The sequence below is a fragment of the Lineus longissimus genome, chromosome 1 (assembly GCF_910592395.1).
Source record: "Lineus longissimus chromosome 1, tnLinLong1.2, whole genome shotgun sequence".
Taxonomy (NCBI): domain Eukaryota; kingdom Metazoa; phylum Nemertea; class Pilidiophora; order Heteronemertea; family Lineidae; genus Lineus; species Lineus longissimus.
Genome location: NC_088308.1, coordinates 19,249,091 through 19,268,893, shown reverse-complemented (window position 1 = coordinate 19,268,893; position 19,803 = coordinate 19,249,091). Strand labels below are relative to the sequence as shown.

General features: G+C 41.0%; 1 protein-coding gene across 6 annotated transcripts in view; it reads right to left on the bottom strand.

Annotated features, from left to right (window-relative positions):
• Nucleotides 1-414: 414 nt before the first annotated feature.
• LOC135490255 (extracellular serine/threonine protein kinase FAM20C-like) overlaps nucleotides 415-19,803 on the bottom strand; it is a 47,357-nt gene continuing 27,968 nt past the window's right edge. For 4 of the 6 annotated variants that reach the window (XM_064775736.1, XM_064775734.1, XM_064775735.1 and 1 more), the window contains exons 3-10: nucleotides 16,692-16,760; nucleotides 9,140-9,264; nucleotides 7,995-8,073; nucleotides 4,102-4,194; nucleotides 3,055-3,167; nucleotides 2,291-2,581; nucleotides 1,622-1,703; nucleotides 415-1,217 (exon numbers count right to left, since the gene is read on the bottom strand). In XM_064775736.1, the coding sequence (XP_064631806.1) occupies nucleotides 917-1,217; nucleotides 1,622-1,703; nucleotides 2,291-2,581; nucleotides 3,055-3,167; nucleotides 4,102-4,194; nucleotides 7,995-8,073; nucleotides 9,140-9,264; nucleotides 16,692-16,760 (1,153 nt within the window). In that variant the 3' untranslated portion in view covers nucleotides 415-916. Of the gene's footprint in view, nucleotides 1,218-1,621; nucleotides 1,704-2,290; nucleotides 2,582-3,054; nucleotides 3,168-4,101; nucleotides 4,195-4,899; nucleotides 4,993-7,994; nucleotides 8,074-9,139; nucleotides 9,265-16,691; nucleotides 16,761-19,803 lie in introns of all 6 variants that reach the window. The other 2 variants (XM_064775737.1, XM_064775738.1) reach the window with 2 other exon arrangements.

Genomic DNA, 19,803 nt, shown 5'->3' with positions numbered 1-19,803 from the left:
GAATTTCCTGCGGACAAAAGAATATGGGTCCAATTAACATGATTGCATTCGTCAAATAATAGAAGTGCACTAATGTCACGCTCCCTATGATTGACGATCATAGTGATTAGTGATATCCAGGAAAACCAATCATGGCCTTTCCTAGATTTCTGATATTCAACAAGAAATGAGAATCGAAATTTGCTTCAGCTGATGGTATCAGGAGTGCCAAAACAAATGTATCGGTTATGAAAACGATTGCTTCATAAGAAAATCACTAGAACCCTAACAACCGTCACTAGTTTACAGTAATTATTCATCATATTAAGGCATGGTCGGTATAACCTTTCAATCCCAGCTTTTTTCGAGTCATGGATGTTGCTTGGGTTAAGGACGCATCGGGCTCAACTAAGAAGATAAAACAAAATATTTCTATGCAATCCCTTTATTGGCCTTTGGCACCATAAAATAAATAATAGAAAAATAATTCACTGGATGACAATTCGACTTTGTCGGTTATAGCCATATAAAGGCCCAATTTCTTTTCCACACACTTAAAATAACATTAGGGTGCGAAAAAGGTAATTTCCCGACCACCAACTAATGATCTCCTTTTGCACAATGCTCGACATGGACATCCTGCATTACTGCAACAAACACGCGATGACAATTTCACGTCGAGTAATTTATACTCTATTGCAACTCCAACAAAATCCAGGCGAAACTATAGAGTTCTGAGATCTTCTGGAAACATTCATTGCATATTCAAAGCAACTTCTTAAGCTGCAACACAACATCGCTAGATCAACATCTCCAAAATGATTCTTCGACTTCACTGCCATTCTTGCTATCATTAGTAGCAGTAGTATTAGCATAAGTTTGTCTGATCCAGTTCTGCCTTCTTATCCTTTACAATCAATTAACAGAGCAAAGAATATCAATGTCCGTCGTCTACGATAACCTCTCCTCGTATATGCTTGCTCCCATGTCTATACTTCATTAAACAGTCATATATAATCTCAATCATGATCCCTACCCTCCTATCAAGGGCGAGCAAATGACCTTCAGTTAAAACCGGCGCAACTTTATCACGTAGTAACGACTTTCGCATAAGATGACTCAGTTTAATTTGGCTAGAATTCAAAAACGTCAATTTATCGAAGGTTGATTTTCGTATAAGACAGCACTGGTACATGGGGGCGAGGATGGACATCTCATCGACCATGGACTTGCCAAATCTGCAAAGAATGAAAAAAAAGAGAATTTCAAAAGTGCTCGAGAAGAATATTCGGTTAAACCCATGCTTACTCCTCAATTCCAATTAAACTCCGATCCAGCAGGATGCCTAAGACAATACCTCGGGACCCAATCAACGTTTCTCGCTTTTACGTAGGAAAAGCAATTAAGCCATGGCTTGCATTTGGATTAAGTAGGGAGTTTTAGACTTTCAAAGGAAGCTTGCACGACAGGACGATAAAACGGGTATTCTGGGAACATCTTGGCCTTTCTCGACAGTCGTTACTTTTCTGTTACCTTAATCATTGACTTCTCTCACTATTACATCCACAAACGAGCCATAGATTATGGGGGTTTGTTTTTCTTTACCAATGTTACAAAGGCGTTGATTGTTCTATAAACTTACGCTCGTCCTTGGTCGAAATGGATTAAAAATGTTTCATTGCCGAAGGCCTGGAATGTTTCGTAATGGTGTCGGTCCATATTCCCTGAAAGTAACCAGGAGATAACCGTTGGGCAAAGCACAAATAACTGATAGGCCATGGTTAGTTTTCTCATCATTGAGCATGTGGCGCTGAGAAGCAACAACGTCCGCTTTGATATATAGTGCCAATGGCGCTGAGAAGCAACAACGTCCGCTTTGATATATAGTGCCACGGGAGAAGATTACACCTGGGTCAGACAAGAACGCTTATGTGCGCTGCATACTTGTACAGCGTAACACGATAGCGTGCTAGCTTTATGCTCTCCAATGTGTTAGGAGTATAGAAGTTTCCCTTTCCAACGTTTTAAAAAAAAGATATCATATTAATGCAAGGTTTAATCGTTCCATAACGAAAAGGATTTTAACAAAAAGATGATCAGTCGACAATACAATGTGTACATGTAAAAACACACACATTGCTTTGGCTTTATCTTCGGATCAACGCCGGTTACTTGATAGTGACAGCAAGGCGGATATACGAAGCCTGGATTTCAAATGCATGCAGACGAATCATACTTTGAATATGCTTCTTTGAGTTGTAGCGAAAACATATTAGAAAGTTAGATCCATTGCTCATATTTGCGTTCCTACCTGTTAAAAAATCAAATACAGCTAAATCTATCAAGTCCAGTAACCGCCTTCCCTTATTATAAGGGGGCATTTTCCTCACACCATGGCAATAAGAATCATCGACCTCCCAAGAGGCCCGCCTCCGTTTACTGTAGGACCTTTTCCAGGGGTTCCGCCAAAGTTTCCGCGGGGCGTCCGTGGCGTGAGGCAAGTAGGCACATAACGATCCTTCTATCATTCCCGGGTTCCCACAGAATGCGTGGCCAGTATCACAGTAATAGGAACAGGTGCCGTGGAAACATAAATTTCCCGCTGAAAATGATGGAAAATGGAAAGATGAGGATTAATTATGGATACACTTCTAAAGTTAGCCGGTAGTACATGTAGCTTCCCTCTCCAAAAGTGATCCTAGATCAATCAATGTTACAACTTTGGTAGGGCAACTGGTTGTAGTATTTCTCGAACTTTATCTAGACCAGTTACGGCAAATGTGCCGCGTGTATGTTGGAAGGAATCAAGTGAAAGCGACAAACAACAGAAACACCGTGGTTTATGCGAAGATTTACCCAATGCTATTTCGCTTCGTCACGCACTATGTATAGCATGGTTCCTGATAAGAAGCAGATAAACGAATGTCGTGTTGCAATGTATGCAGTATTCCAATCGAATGATGGTGATAAGAGATCTGTCCTGGCGACAAATTATACTGCCTCAGGTCAAATATCGACAGTGGACTTCTGTTTTATACGGCATGGTAGCTGAACATGCCAACCATTTCTTAGTACCTGGCGATATAAAGAATGTCCTCCCAAACGTGCGATCAGCAAACCGCTGAATCTCATGGCTGATGTTAAATACCCTGCCTGCACATGGTGGAACTCGCCGGAAGCCCAATATCCTGCAAGAGGTACACAATACTTAGTATCGAGAATCCTAACCATCGGCAAAGATTCCATCGAAATATTTATGGCGAAAAATGATTTACAATTAGCTTTAGTTTATTAATTGAAGTGCTTCACCGGATCTTCTGCAAGTAAGATGAACATTTGTGTTGTGTTGGAAACACTTTCATGAGGAAAACTAGTGGGACGTTCCATAAAGCAGTTATCTTTGTTGTAGAGATTGTTGCACAGACAATGTGCGGCGAAAGAAAGTAGGCTAACAATTTGGTGAGTGAATTGCTTCAAATCTAATTCAACCTGGAACCGAAATCATGACGCATCGCTTCTTCATTCATGACGGTGATCGCTAGGTAGATGCAACATCAACTACAGTGCTCTCTGACGGATTTGGTCGAAGATACCTTCCAGCACGATTCCGGATAACACATACTTCTTTGATGACTCGAATTAATACCACGGTCGCCGGAAGCTCGAACAAAATTTCGGTTGCACGTGGGCACTAAATAATTTACAACTTTAGTCCGGCTATTCTATGAACTAAAAGCAGCAAGCATGGTTGAAGCACGTTATCTTAACCAACTTTAACATAACTTCCTTAAACACTTAACCAGACACTTATCGTTTCTGTAAATGACGGAGTTGGTGACTAAAACGTTAAATTACAACACACATTGTTATAAACTTCTACACCCATTGCAATTCAAATTAGCCAGATGTAACTTCACTTCAATAACTGTATTCCAATCAGGTGGCACTTTGATGTACGTTTAAGTCTATGCCCATTACTATAGTATACTAATTACTATACGACTTAAACTATTTTACCTCTGTGATGAGGAGCTACCGTATCAAAAAGGATGAAATGTCACGTAAATGTCCTCCTCCACACTTTCGTTAATGTGGACCCAGGAGAACTCTTCCTGGCCTTACCTGTCTAAATGGAAGGAAGCGATCTCCGCATTATGGCGTTCGTAATCGGAGAAGTAGAAATGATTAGGTAATGTCTCGGTCTCGCGACTAAATCTGAAAGCAAAGCAAAATCTACCCCGTTACCCTATGAAGCAGCACATACACTATATATGACACTCCAAAGGGCAGTGTGAACACCAACAAATACCCAAGAAGAACCAAGTATCTCATTCTATTGCATTCCGAACCATGCTCACAGTGTAATTTCGAGTCAGATGACAGCGCTAATTGAACCTTATTTGCGATGCAACCTCGAACCAAGTGATACCGTTTTAGAGATGCTGGACAATTGATGAGCACAAAACACGCATAGGACAGCGTACTGTGCCTGTGGTTGTCACGTGAATTTCTTGCAAAGCATTGTGAAAGATCTCTTGATTTTTGTGAGGTATTTTTGGTGTTAACAAATTATATTAGAAGACGTGAGACCTATAACTAAATTTCGAAGTGCAGTTCTGTCAACTAACTATATTGTAACATGTAAAGCAATTTGCACACGAGCAATAGATTTGATGTCAACCCAAGGCGACTTCTCAACAAAGTCTTTTGTTTCATTGGATTACATTGTTATAGTAAAGCCATTGTATAGTAAAGCCTCCGTCCGGCACTAACCATGTCAACTCCTGCCCTGCAACCCTAAAAGCAAAATGCAACATCATCATAAACTCACGGTTAGTCCTAACCTCTGCCCTGAAACCCTATGAAAGCAACATTAACTATGAGCTCTATAGGTCTAGTATTGGTCGGACTTAGCCATACCTGTCCAAATGATGCGCCGCAATCTCAGCAGTGTGTCGCTCGAAATCAGAGAAATAAAAGTGATTTGGCCACGTGTCAACTTCCCTACTAAATCTGCAATCAATGTAAGCCGCAAAAGTTTTAATCTTAAACTTTGCTTTTAAAATCCTTTTAAAATGCTTTTATCAACTTGATGATAAGGATAATCATCGCGCGAAATTGTAGTTTTTGTCTTCAGTCTTATTCTGTCTATCACTTAGGTCAGCCAAAAATATCAAGTAGGCTAAGTACGAAACACAAAGCATTCTATTATGACAAACTTTGCTTCTTTTCGGAATTTTTCACCTACAGTACTTCGGAACGACTATACACTCGAGTCACATTTTAGCACTACGGTGTATGTAGTCGTTATCATGAAATGGGAAATGCTTAATATATCGTATATATACGAGATACCAATCTATGTCAACTGCTTCGGATCAAGTTTCCAAACGTTTTCGTAAATGGAGTAACTCATTCACATCAGGATAAAGTCCTTTTCCAGCCAAAAAAATAAAAGCATCGGGTTTATGTGCACAGCTCAGTGTTATCTCTAAGGTTTTTCCTCAACAAGACACGCCTAGTATGATCTGAAATGGATACATTCTTTCTTTTTCTTCTTTATTGTTCTTGTCATACGGACGAATTAGATCGATGAAAGGCCAAAGGGAACATCTCTCGACTTTGGCTTATTCTCGCCACATTCAACGAATTACATGTAGCTGAAAGGGCAAAGACATAACCACTCTCTTCATCCCGAACAACAAGGTCACATTTCTGTTTGCAGATGTTTTTTTTCATAGGATTCCCTCCACTGAAAAAAGGCATGATATCGATAATGTCGTTCTTTCTTAATCTTAATGGCAAAACGACGCGACCTAAAAATCTGCCAGAACCATGCCTCTTGGTTAGTCAACTCTTGCCTTCCATCAAAACCGGAAATGATGAACACTAGTCAAGAATGAGCATAATCAGAAGTTGAAACTCGATAAGGTGACATTAGAAAGCTTTATAATAACGGGCCCAGAAAAACAGTCCCAGTAGGTGTTTGCTGAGCATACGACGCAGACATGTTTTATCAAAGATCTTTCAGCATGTTAATTTTCCGGGCCATGCAGGAAGCAATGACATGAAATCAATCACAACATCAAGCGGCGTAGATCGTGCCCGGCCTCTTTATAGGGTACCGAGCACCAAAGACGCATATAGTCCACGAAAGTCAACCGAGAGTAGAAGGTCCCGAGTCACATAACAATCATGGTTGTTAGCGGAGTGATCCTCTTGGAACAAGAAGAACATCGTCGACAATGTGCATTCTATTCTTATCCTTGACTCAAAACGATACGGAGAGTATTCTAATATCTGACTGCACGACAGATATTACGTAACTGGCAAAGCCAAACCGGTCAAAATGATTTTATTCCACTTAGTATATTAACGGTCTTAAGAAAAACAAATGCCGAGAGAGATGGGTACCATCTTGGTTTTCATCAGAACCTGGTAGAAACAGAGATTTTCTGAGGCAGATGTATGCAAATGTACATATTGTAGCATTCTGGTATTAACCACAGGCGAAGGCCAGCACTAAAGCAATGATTATGCACCCAGGGGAACGTGCAATTCTCCGACACCGGGTTGATTTGCGCCTGAAGAACGAAAGTGACCGTTTTCCGCTCGAATTGTGGCCTAAGTACCCCAGAGATGGGGATGAAGAGGAAACCAATCAAGACACCAGGCAGGATGCCTTGTTCTCATCTCCCCGAGCTGAGAGGCTGCTTTGGTGCACCGAACACATCGAGGTAATCTATCTCAGTTAGTATAAATTCCCATTACAGCCTTGTTATCCCGTTGGAAGATTATTTGGGTTGGAATTGTTTTAACCCATAGCGAGCTACGTTTTTTGTTTGCTTTGCATGGGTATGCAGAGTGACCCAAAATGAAATTCATTTTCTTATCGATAATTTTTTCAATTTCATTTTTTGCTGATATAAAAGGTGTTATGTCCAAATCAAGGAAACATCTTTTCTTCTTTTTCTTTTTTTCACGACACCATCATAAACTTATAACCAAATTACTTAATGAAGAAAAAACACTAGACGACAGAACAAATTGCTTTTAAATCATGTTTTCCTTCTTCGGGTTGTTGTTTTAATCCAATCGTAAACTTGCGTGATGCTACATTGTAATCTACTGATCAGCAGCCTCAAGAACGCGTTCTCGAAATTGAATCCGAAATTCCGACGTCTTAGAATTTCATTTTCAAGTTGCGATGATTTGATTATAAAGCGAGTCGATTAGAAAACGGTAGGTTGAACCTCGTGGATTTCCCATTTTATAAGGTCTACTTCATGGGTACTTCATCTTGATTTGTACGCCAATATCGCAAGATGTATACGGGAAGAAGCACCACGTGCTGGTTTTAATGGTTCAATCAGAGAAGTGGATATAAGAAGGACTGAATCCCAAACATCACGCAGCAATTTAAGGCCTCAGATTAAAAGGCGTTTTGCAAGAAACGCATAAGTAATAACACGCATCATCGAAAATTTAAAACCAATCAAGCTATAGATACGCAACACGTCTCGACTCAAGGCAGATGTCGCGTGCAGTCGGAAAATGAAGAAGCATCGCATGTTTAAACTCAAACTCAATAGCTCAATACACCAGCTATAAGGTTTTTGTAACGTCATTAGAATTCGTATTAGTTACCGCAAAATCGGTGGTGAAATTCTAAGCTCCCTGAAGCCATCCCTCTTGAACTTAATTGGAATCGATTGCAAACGCACGTAATTTATCTTGTTAAAATCCTGTCGGATTGAAATTGAGCGATGTCAATTTGCGGATATCCAAGCATTATCTTTGTTTCATCAGTCCGCCATTCGAAGAGTTGGTTGGGGCTGGGTTGCACTACTAGTATTTAAAATCTGGTTACTCAAAAACTTCTGACAGTTGCCAATTATTTGGGAGCAGAAATGTTGGTGCCAAGTTCAAACGCTATACTACATATGATGTAAATGAAATAACTGCTTAGTCGAGCTGACGCTATAGCATTTTTCTCTCATGTCGATTTTGCTCACCTCATTGGTTTCATCATGGCTTGCCCCTCATCTTGGAATGTAACAATCAATTTGAGTTGAGTGCCACCTGACCGCAACACTGAAACAGAAGACGAAAAAAGAATAATAACTAATTTCGCAACAATATTGTTTTCAGTAATTAACGCGCTGTGCGGGTACATCGATCATGTTTGATGTCGGTTCTTGGTGCCCACTTCTTTCCAACTGAATATTAAATGCCACTTGTTAAAAACAGCTGTTCCAACCATGTCAATTGCATTTAATGCCCGAGGCTGCTGAGGTCGGTTGTTATACATAATGTGTAGGCCCTATTGGGGCCTGTGATACCGCATAGTGTCTTCTTGTGTTCCAGCCATAGCAAGGTGACAGCGACACAGGTCAGTGTCAGTGACAGCCACTGCCAATGACAGATTATTGTCATCTGAAATCTAGGCCTATCTAACGTTGCACGGCATTATATCGTCACGTCAAGATGATTGTGCATAATACCGTCACTTTTCAATAGTAGTTCAGCGTCATGACATAACTGGCGATACAACACTGACGAGGCGAAACAATACTGTGCAACATTAGTCTGTTCAAAAATCATACATGTTATGCATCTGCAACCGTCTATCAATGTCTTCTTTACTATATCGGCAGGTCTGCCATGCAAATTGATTAACCACAAATTCTAATCACTTTCGTCCGAATGATCACTCTCATTATGATCTAGTGATATTAATGGCTCGAACATGTACGGCTCAACGTTTAAATATCCTTCTGTATCGACCAAAACATCCTCAAATTCACTGCTCTCACTCTCTGAACTGTATGCGGAAGCCATCTTGCTTTGTTCTGACTGACCTGATCTACGTCATCAAAAAATCCCTAGCGGCCACATGTGGAACTAATCTAAAGTTGTGTGTGGTGGGAAATTCAAATAGTTTAAAATTGAAAATTGAAATAACTAAATAATGACTTTATTATTAGAATTTTTTTAATGTCTGGGATCTTGTTTTTTTAACCCTCAACATATTTCACGAGTATCAAGCATGTTTTCAAACCTTGATATATGGCCTTTAAACAGGGGGGGGGGGGGCATTTTAGCCAAGCTTTAATCTGTTACCGAGGAGTGAAAAAAACAACTTCGGACGTATTCTTACCACAGTCAAATATTTCTTCGGTAGCCATGGACTTGAGGACTTCGTCAATCTCGGACACCTCTTCGTTATACAACTCATTCTGACTGACTTCGTTATGGAAGATCACCCAGGGGGGTAGTTTCTCCCTGGAAAACACAATCAAGTAAGGAAATGAAGATCTCAAACAGAAAATGTATTGGTTGGTCATGTTGGTAGCCAATCCTTAGAGCGGGGAATCCAAATGCGACATCTGCTCGTGATTGCGATAATTGAGTTTTGATACAGTACGTGTAGGTCTTTATGAACGGAATATCATTTCGCAGCACTCTAGGCGTGCATGATGATTCGGAGAGGCAATTGCAGGTGCATCCCAAGATCGACGTGTGGTGACCATAAATTGGACTGATGACTTCCTCACAAACCCGTCTTCGGCCAAATCGCATACAGGGGTGGATCAATCATGTAATGGCAGGAGCTTTTCCTCAGGACACATGGTACATTCTTTCATTTTCTGTGAAACAAAAACACTGAGCAGAGATTACTAAAAACCTGCAAAGAAACGTACCCTCTTCAGTTTTTGTTCATATTGGTATTGCCCAATCGCGTACCTTCATAGAGAAAGATGCAACGAGGACCTACATGAGTTCAGTTTGGCTTTCATAAATTCAAGAATTATTTTCTACCGTGTAGGGCGTCATAACTTGAATTCTATATCAGAACTTTCCCGTCGTAAATGTTGAAAGATCGACATTTACCCATGAACTCAAGCATTTCATGTGATTGCAGAAAAAGTCCAGACTTCGCGAAAGCAACACTTGTTCTCAAATGTTAAGAACATTAGAAAGCACTAAAACACACATCCGTGACCAACACCTTATTTTGGTCAAATAAATATGCCACCATGTATACGTGAATGTACATTCTGATATTTAACCCGAGATGTCATATCATAACTAGCCATTTTTCCAATACTTCTTCTCTCGCGAAGGCGAGATTTTGTCTAAATGTCACACTGGCACATTTCGCATGAGACCCAACAAATTCCTTTTTTCTCTCCTGCTGCGACCCGCTGAGATTATTTGACTAGGCGGACAAATACCTTTTAAGCAGCGTTAAGCTGTCGTTACCTGGAAATGTCATTTTACACCAGCAGGCAAGACTAATTTGAGATACTGTAAGAGGAACACTAATGCCTGGAGGAAGAATTATCTTGTCATCAATTTTGATATCGGATTTGACAGACGATGTCACGGTCACTTTATTATGGATTTATCCAATCGGAAAAAAACACGAATCGTGCTTCATAAGAATTTGCATCAAATTTATGGGGGTTTATGGCGACAACAGAATGTCATACTTATCCCCGACGCTTTACACGGCTTCGACACGTTACATGTCCTACTTACACTAATACTGCGGTGTATATAGACCTCCCTAACCCACCAGAAACCAATAATCATCTGCTTTATTGCTAATAAAACACCTAAAAGAGGCAGCAAGCTGCTTAATGGTGTTTGCAGGAGATACGAGCTGAGTACAGGATTTCGAAGGATGTCCGCGCCTCCATGAAAAATGCAGGTCAGTGAGCCGAGAATGGGATGCTTTGACCGATCGAGATCGAGGACAAACAATAATACCAGGTGTATCAGTTTTAAATGACCTAGGATAGAGTGTCCTAGAGTGTCAAAATAGAAATAGTTAGAAGAATATTGACTGAATGAATATTTCTGAGGCGGGAGAGGGCGTCTTAAATGCCACATATCATCATAAAAGTACATGTACATGTACAAACAAATGAATAAAGATGAGCCCAGTCCGCATTTAATTTGAATGGAACATCAAATTACTCCCAGATACTGCTATCTTGGGAACGATTGTGTTGATATAATTGAGCAAAGTAACTCCGTGGTGATGAGAATGATATCATGGGACATTAGGCGCACTGTGATAGCGACGGCGAATTCCAATAAATAAACCAGTTACCGCCCACCAGCTCGACAATCGTCACGAGGGACTACTTCAACTTTACAAGAAGGTAATGTTGTACTGCTCGCGGGTCCGGGTTCTTAAGCGCAAAATCCAATATGGATGACATCTACGCCATTGGATAAGCAGCGGATCAGCCGAAAGGAATCATGATTGTTTAGAAAAAGTAAACATAGGCTCAGCAGAATTTGAAGTTGCTGAAAGTTGGCAGCCAAGCAATATTGGCATATCAGTTTAATTTACAAGCAAACAAAGTTTGTCGACATGGCCAAGTGTTGTAGTGTTGGGAACACGGCTTAGATAATGTGTTGAACATCCAGATGCTAAAACCTGAGCGCATTAACGCGCAACGTGTACATGTAAAATAAAAAAAATAAAATCGAATAAAAGTGAGAACCAGATGCTTCTTGGATGCGAGCGGACCCAATATAGCCAATGATAGAAAGATGTTGAAGCTTTGTCCCTCCCTCTCACCGAAATTGAATCGGGATCATTAATAAAATCAAGAGTACATCATGACACGACTGTCCGGAGAAAACAAAAGAAAACTGAGAGACCGATGGCTCGTTGTTGCCATTGGACTCCAAATAGCGACTGAAAGAAATCATGCATCGCTCATTGGTATTCCTGCAAGCTTCAACTGACTCCTGGCATGTTGCGGGCTTCATTTCCGATGGACAGACTATCAATTTCCGAGTGATTTGTTAGGTTATCAAGGGCGAAATGTTCAGCAATGAGACGAAGGCTTTGAACACTACATGAAAAATGTACGTCCGCGCTAGCTTGATAGAAAGCCGCTATTTCCAATTTAGCGGGGGTAGTAACCGTCGCTACGTGACAACATATCAGAGTCCCTAGGAATCAAACCACCATACTGTTCAGTTACGGGATTTGACTCCAGAGAAACCACGACCACTGATGTCGGAGGTCTCAGGTACACCGGGAGGCAGTATAGACACGCGACTTTCTCCGGTCTACCTTCACATTGGAGGGCCATCATAGGTCAACTGCAAATACACTTTTAACGGAGAATCTACTCATTTCGACGACGCTCTGTATAAATTGCCTAGTACCGAACCGCCACATTATTCCAGTCTGTAAATCGACCCTCGAAGGCGAAAGCATGCACGAGTCCATCTACAAACGATGAATTCGCGGTATCGACATCCGATTAACTGCACAGAACAGCAAATATTTGAATACAACTTGACTCGAGACATAAAGACGTTTGACGCAATAGAACATGCGTACATGTAGTTACCGCGTCTCCCCATGAGATGTACGATTTCAATCCCTAATGAAACGAATCATTTGTCATAAGATCACGTTGTAATGCCGATATTTGAAAACTTAGATATCAAGTTTTCAGCTCGCGTGGGAAAGATGTCAGAGTGCATTGACTGATGGCTGTGTAAAAGTATGGCAAGAACTGCCATGCACATGTATGAGCTTTATGTACAGAAATAGCTGTGCGAGGTTGTGATGGATCGGCAAGTGGCGTGTATAGCATTCGCCAATAATGCCGAGATGGATTGCTCCAATCCGTCATTTGCATTTGGCGCCGAACGGAACTTTCCAATGAAACTAGATTCAAGGTCAGTTTCGCTCAGCAACCCATGCATGGCTCTGTTGTATTAATAATGAACCGACTCATGGTGCTACGAAATATCAAATGGACTTTCGAACCCATCAGAATTTTCAATCAAATTGCATTCAAGGACAGTTTCGCTCAGCAGGCAATCAGATCAGGGCTCCGTTGTTCAAAGCAATTAACCCGCTAATCTGTCTTAATGTCGAACAGACATTAGGAATGAAGTCAACAAGCCCGGAATGGGGATGAAGCCGTAAAGAGAGGAAGAGACGGCAAACTCACAGCATACTGATTTGCTGCATTCGAATCCCCGTTCTCGATCAAAAATGGCTTCTTCGCGAACTATGTGGGGACTGAGCAACTATAAGGAGTCGAATACAGCCAGCGGCGTTCTTGTTCAAGAGCAAGATAAACATTAAGGGTAAGATGAGCATAGCCAAACTGGCTATAAGAGTTTGAGGGGGAAAAGAAACTCAATATAGAACCAGATTAGTCCCTGAAATACCCGACACAAGCATCTACATGAACTAAGTTATAGTTTGTAGGGTATCATGCTAACTAACACTGGGAGAAGAATCGCGGTTATTTAGTTATTCACGAGCACCCTCGAGTTCCCCAACACTGTGGATTATTTTCAAATCAAGAGATATTGGCGAAGAGAAAGAACAGCTTTATTTGACACATATGAGCCCTTCAGCTGTCTTAGCGCTGTAAACACGTGAGGAGGTTTATTAATCAAACACAGGGACAAGATGAGAGCCCTTTGTGTTTCATGTATCCACGGGCAACCGCGGTATCTTCTAGAGGAGATATTACACGGAGTCTGTAATTACAACATTCCTTGCTGACTGTGTTTGTTTGGCTTAAAGAGAAAGGGCCAGTGTAACATTTCTGGTTGTCCCCCGCATTTCAGTGTTCCATACAACAGACAGCCAGAGAGACCATGAGTTTTTAGAAGCGGGAAACACAGAAAATGTGTCAACCTATCTTTCAGCGTTCCAAAGCATCACTCCTAAACGTTTTACGCTAATTTTCAGGTAGTTAGACAAGTTATGATTGGTTCTTTTCCCCTGAGGCATCTGAATCAATGATATTAAGCCAATGGCTTGCTTTCCATTCCTCAAAGCCAGGAAGTGCGTCACAAATGTATCATGGATGTCACCGGATGTGCCGCCGTGAATGAGCCGCGAGGAGGCTTTGCTGTACCGGAAAAGAAACTGTCCTGGGGAAGCAATTACCTAGCTGGCCACAAGGACATGAATGGAGAACTGGTTACTGGCTACCATCCTGAGCAAGCAAGATTTTATGACGAGATTGTTGAGAAAGACTTGAACGACGGAGAATTTGTTATTAGCTACCACGTCCAGTAGCTCGGAATACACAATGTCAGTCATGTACATGTAGGTGGAGAAGAGTAGCTGAAATGCTGATGCTATGCTATGATGCTATATGCTATATGCTATGCAACGCGAATGCTATTTCCTTTTGATTGCGGACTCATAACACTTAGATATGTTTACATATATTGATATACTAGCCAAGTCCGTGATTTGATAGTATGAGTGAGTGGGACCGGAATTTTGCAGGCCGGTCATTTTTTGTCAAGCGGGCCGCAAAGAACAATAAAGAGAAATTGGTATAAATGCTCGAGATTCGATAGGTCATCAATTCAGAATCGATCGCATGAAGAAACGGCCATGACAGAGAGTCAGCCACGCAGACGGCATTTCTGCTTTCGGGCATAACAGACTAATCTATTTTCATTGCAAGGCTTTTGTGGTAATCTGTCCCCATTATTTGGTCCATTTCAGGCTCAGAATCACAACTGACTTTTGAATAAGGTCCATTGCTTGATTTGGAAGTGATCAGACTGGCCGAGTAGCTCTTAATTTGCGTAAATCACAGCATTACCACATAAAGTAACCCCGTGGCCTTTCGCACAGGGCGATTTCTTACGGTTGTTGGTTTCTTTATTTGCCTGTTATTGTTAATCAATACGTGAAGAGATTCAGAAGAAATGTTTTGCTGCGTCTTGGAAAACATTGCGTACGTGACGATGATAAGAAACGTGGACGAATAACATTGGGAAACCTTTCTCTTGTGTTCGGAGATAAAAGTGCATTGAATTATGATTTGAGTAACCGCCGACTAAACAAAACGGCTGGCTGATTAGCATTTTTATGCATGTCTCTGCAATTTGGGTGTGGTCTTCGCGTTATTTTCCCCATACCTCGTCGTTAAAAGAATTCAGGTCAAGCCCAATACAGGGTCTATTGCCTAAAATACCATAGTGGTGATATTCTGAAATTTTTATCGCATTGCTGTGGATACTTTAGAAAACAATGACCAATCGTTTGGGGGAACTTACATTTGTTGACGTGTATAAAGCAACCGAATAGGCTATTTTCAGTTCTGAATGAGAAGATCGACAGGAAGTGACGCATAAAATGTATATAGGCGTGCTGCAGTATAGAGTGCAAGTGCTTCGGAAAGTGATGTTTTTGAAAAATTGAAGGAAAAAGCGTGTGTCAGTGCCAGTAGCCAGATTGAACAAACCAACCTTGTAGAGGTGGAATTGCTATTCACTATGGCCGTGTAATTGTGTTCTAACCATGCTTTTTTGAGATCATCATAAGATTTCACATGTTTTTCCGCATTCGCAGACGATTCTTCGGTTTCTGTTAGGTAATTATCGCTGGAAAGAAAATATTAGTATACACGCTCAGTGAACAACCTAAGATTCGACAGCCGAAGCTCTACTATGTCGAAGTGTTTTTAGTGCCGACAAGTAAATTGAAGGTATAAAGCTTCTTCGGTTCTACTGGAAGGAAGCTACTGAAAAGAAATATGGTTGACTGACATTATATTTTTTTATATTAAAGAAAGAACACTGCCAGGTTCTTTTAACCAATCATAACTGTTTTTTGAAATTATTTGACCTTACTGCTCTTTCGAAAAAAAAGATAAAAAGCGAAGGTCCATGATACTGGATAGTGGCCAAACCTATAAAACAAAGAACCTTGGATGCATGAATAATATTTGCAACGGCCCAACTTTTATGCTTTAAATGCTCGCATATCGTGTTTATAGCTAATCTCCCTAACGTCAAAAGCTGTCAGATTACGAGTTCTGAGGACTGACACAGAGACGGATATTACCAGAGTCTGTGTCACGGAGATGACGGAACAGTTCCATGAGTCAGAACGTGGGTACAGATCCTACAGAATCGACACGTACTCTCCAAGTCTAAAGTTAAAAGCAGCGCTAGCTCTGATATTCGGAACCTTTATGCAAGATCATATTACAGAATAAGGGCTATCTTGTAAAATTACTCGAAGCTGGTCATCCAGACCTTATGAAAGTCGAAATGCTGAGTAAGTTACCCCAGGTTTGCCAAAATACTACATAGACTTTAAGTGGACACGCCAAAAGAATCTAAGAAACCTTTCAATTTAAATAAAGGTTGCTGTTTACTTTTGCACCCTCTCTGTATCTGTAAGAAGTGGCATTTTACAGTATTGACAAGCAATGCATCCGTTGATCGATATGGCTGGTATGCAATGTCAAAAGATGTAGCAAATATAATGTGATCTTATTCAGATATACAGGATAGAAAATCCTTCCCAGCTCTTCGCTGTCTCACTGTTATTCACCATCATTACGCAACGCTACCCCACGGGAACACGAGTCTTACCCTGAATCATACGTACATGTACTGCATGTAGGTGACGGGGACTGACGTTAAAATTGAACCCAATCAAATTGTTATAGTTTTCTAAATTTCATGCAACGACGATTCTTGTGATAAAAACATTTCAAACACTCGCTGAAAGCGCACAATATACTGTTACTGGCGTTACTATTTGATAACTTAACCTAAAATGTGCTCTGTACGAAAACAATCATGCAAATCAAAGCATACGCTTCCATGCATTTGAAAATAAAATTACAGGAATGTCACTTTTGTCTGGAGACAACACTCAACATCAGTTTTACCTGTAAAATGCACAGCGGGCAAGAATCGAGAGGGTGCAAGAGAACAGTCGTAAGATGAAGTTTAAAAATCTGCAAGAATAAGCATTGGAAGCAAATTTTACTTTAAAGGGCTACTGGTGACTAAGTCTAGAAATTCTCAGTAATGGCTAGAAATAAATACTACTAAAATCGTTTCCATACTTGTATTTAGTGGTCGTTCGCAGCCTCGGTGACATGTGATGGGCTGGCTGTAGCACCTGGTATGATTGATTATGCTAAAAGTGTCCTATTCTGGTTCCCCAAGATGGGTTCATTTTCTCTTGAACCTTGAAATGCTTTCGTTCAACAAAGTGAGGCCGAGTAAACCTCAAGAAAGCACTTCTGGGCGAATTTGCAAAGCTCTCGGATCGCGTGACGGCAAACTACTCTTGGGAAAGTAACTCTAGCGGCTGGCAACTAATCTGATCCACACTTAATGAAATGCGAATTCGAACAAATCAATCAATCAGACATCCAATTTGACTGACAGAGGATATTCTAAGCCGGCGAAGATGGATGTAAATAGATGCCGCTGGTCTCTGGAGAGACCAAAGGATTGAATTCGTCATATTAAGCAGGAAATGTCAAAAAGTCACCACAGCACATGCCGATCTACCGGCGTTGGGTGCCGGTATCAAAGTAGGAGAAGTAGAAGCCACGTAGAAGTTTACAACAGACAACGTCAGTTTTTCCGGCGCAATCCATTGGCCCGCTGATTGATATATCATGTCGTCCGTCTCCAAGGGCATTTTCCAACGTATACATACCACGCTCACCATACCTCTCAAACTTCATTTGTATCTGATGTCACTAGAAACTTCCGATAGAGCAGACGATACGCAGATGGTCGGAGATCGAATGGAAATAAATCACCAGCGATTTAAGGATGTGATTAGTTCGGAAGTACTGGAGGCACCTGCTTAATGTCACATACCAAATATAGGGTATGTTGTAAGGAGTAAAGAACGGTACGATGCATTGGCAGCTACTGAGAGGCTTTTACGGAATCGATGATTTTTTATGGAGAGTATAGCCCTTAAACACAAGCAAGGTGTGGGCGGGCTATGATAGTACTAACTATCTATTGTTCATCCTCGACACTCCCTCTCGATATTTTGTATGCCACATATTGTATATAAAACAAACCCACTAATTCACTTTTAAAAGATGAATGACACGATTTTTTTTACACGTTATACCTCCTTCCTTGATATCAGAGAACACGAAGGACTCACCTTTCAAACCTAATAAACTGAAACAGATTTGCGGGCAGGCGCGTCTATCATATACATGTATCAAACAGGATCAAACAATCATCAGGGGCTTGCTAACAAAGCTATACTTCCTGTGTCGCGCATTATCGGATAGTTATGCCGAGGTGGTAAAGCTTTGAGACTCTTGCTCTTGGATCCGGAACGCATTCGAAGGAGCGGTGAGATCCGCTTGCCGGTAGGAGAGCGATAATAAGGTCCTTAGGGTTCGAACTTGTAGGTCTGTCACCTTTAAAGTCTCTCCTAGACCAATTACTAAAACATACTTTAAGCAGATCAATTGCTGTCCACATGGAGTAAGCTTGTCTGTCTCAAACTCTCTACTCTACTTTTTACTTCGGGAAGCCATCTGACTGCACACAAAGGGGAACTCATCAAAAACTGATTGCTTGATCATGCGGCACTGATGCATCCCTACAGGGAATCCCTTGGATGTTTTGACTGGCTACATCCCTTTTTATCAATTTCTAAGGGCGTAAGGCAAGGAATTCACTAATTAGTGAGGGTTTAAACTCACCTTGATAAGTTACATGTTTGTCAACTTCGTCCATTGTTAACTTTGTCATCAGTGCCGGTATAGAAGATAGGCAAGTCGAGAAGTGAATTTAAGTTGCTGTCATGAAGGAAACTATCTTATCCAACAGACTTCCCACCCCAGAATCCAGTGAATACATGTTAAAGGTCAGCTTTGTTCTTATACGTTGACTGCTTGAATGCGGCCAAAAGATAATTCGAAACAAACGGCCCTAGAGCAGTAACTTGGCATGTATCCTTTTTTTGTTATCGGTGTAAACAACCGCATAGTGGAAATTTATCTCAAATGCGTATTAAATAAAAAATAAATAATAATTTACATATAAACTGCGAAACATTTAATTTCTGATTTCAAACTTCGAACGAATAAAAGTTGCCTTTATTAATGTGTAGGTGTTACCCAATTATTTGTTGGAACGTTGATGTCTACCTTCAGGGATTGAGATTGTCAACCGCAGCTGGTCTCGGAAATTTCAATTTAAAGAATAAAGAGTATTGAAGATGTGCCCATACCGTCTGTCTGGTTTTGATTGTTCTGCTGAAATCACGTCAGAAAAGTGCTTTGGGGCTCATTATAAACCGCGAGATGAGAAATCGCGAAATCGCGAAATCGCGAGATGAGAAATCCTTATTTTCTGCCACAAGATTTTCTACTTCCCTGGACCATGACAATCATCATTTCTGATGCTGCTGTCCATTTCGCCATTCAATGATAGTAGGGCCGAAGACAATACAAAGGTTACATGCAAATGCATGTTCATCTTGACCACAAAGGTTTTTGCAACTTATCAAGATATACTGTCAGTATAATACCACGAGGTTCAGGATGCTGCATGTATCAAGATTATTTTCACGTTACGCCTGGCGCCGGCACATGTCACCATACGCATTGTCTGATATATAACACAGGGCGTGCACCTGGTGAACGTCTGGTCATCCCTAAAAATAGCGCGGGATAGTCTGACCATCGAAACTAGGCTATAAATTAGGTTAAATTCCACACTTCGCAGTCCGGATTGGTAACCGGAAAAACGCCGACCGACCGACCGACCGACCGACCGACTGACCGACCAACCTTCCGACCTACCAACCCAAGGAGTTTCGTAGTTGAGTCACAGGTCTCATAAGTCAATGTGATATATCCAATCCACGATAGCAGGTCACGTGAAATGAAATTGTAAACAAGCGCACGTGCGCTGGTCAAATGACAACAAATGCATGTTGCGCGTTGCAGTTCATGCATTGCATCGGTCGAGACACTCGAGTAAAAAAACTACAGTGCATAGATT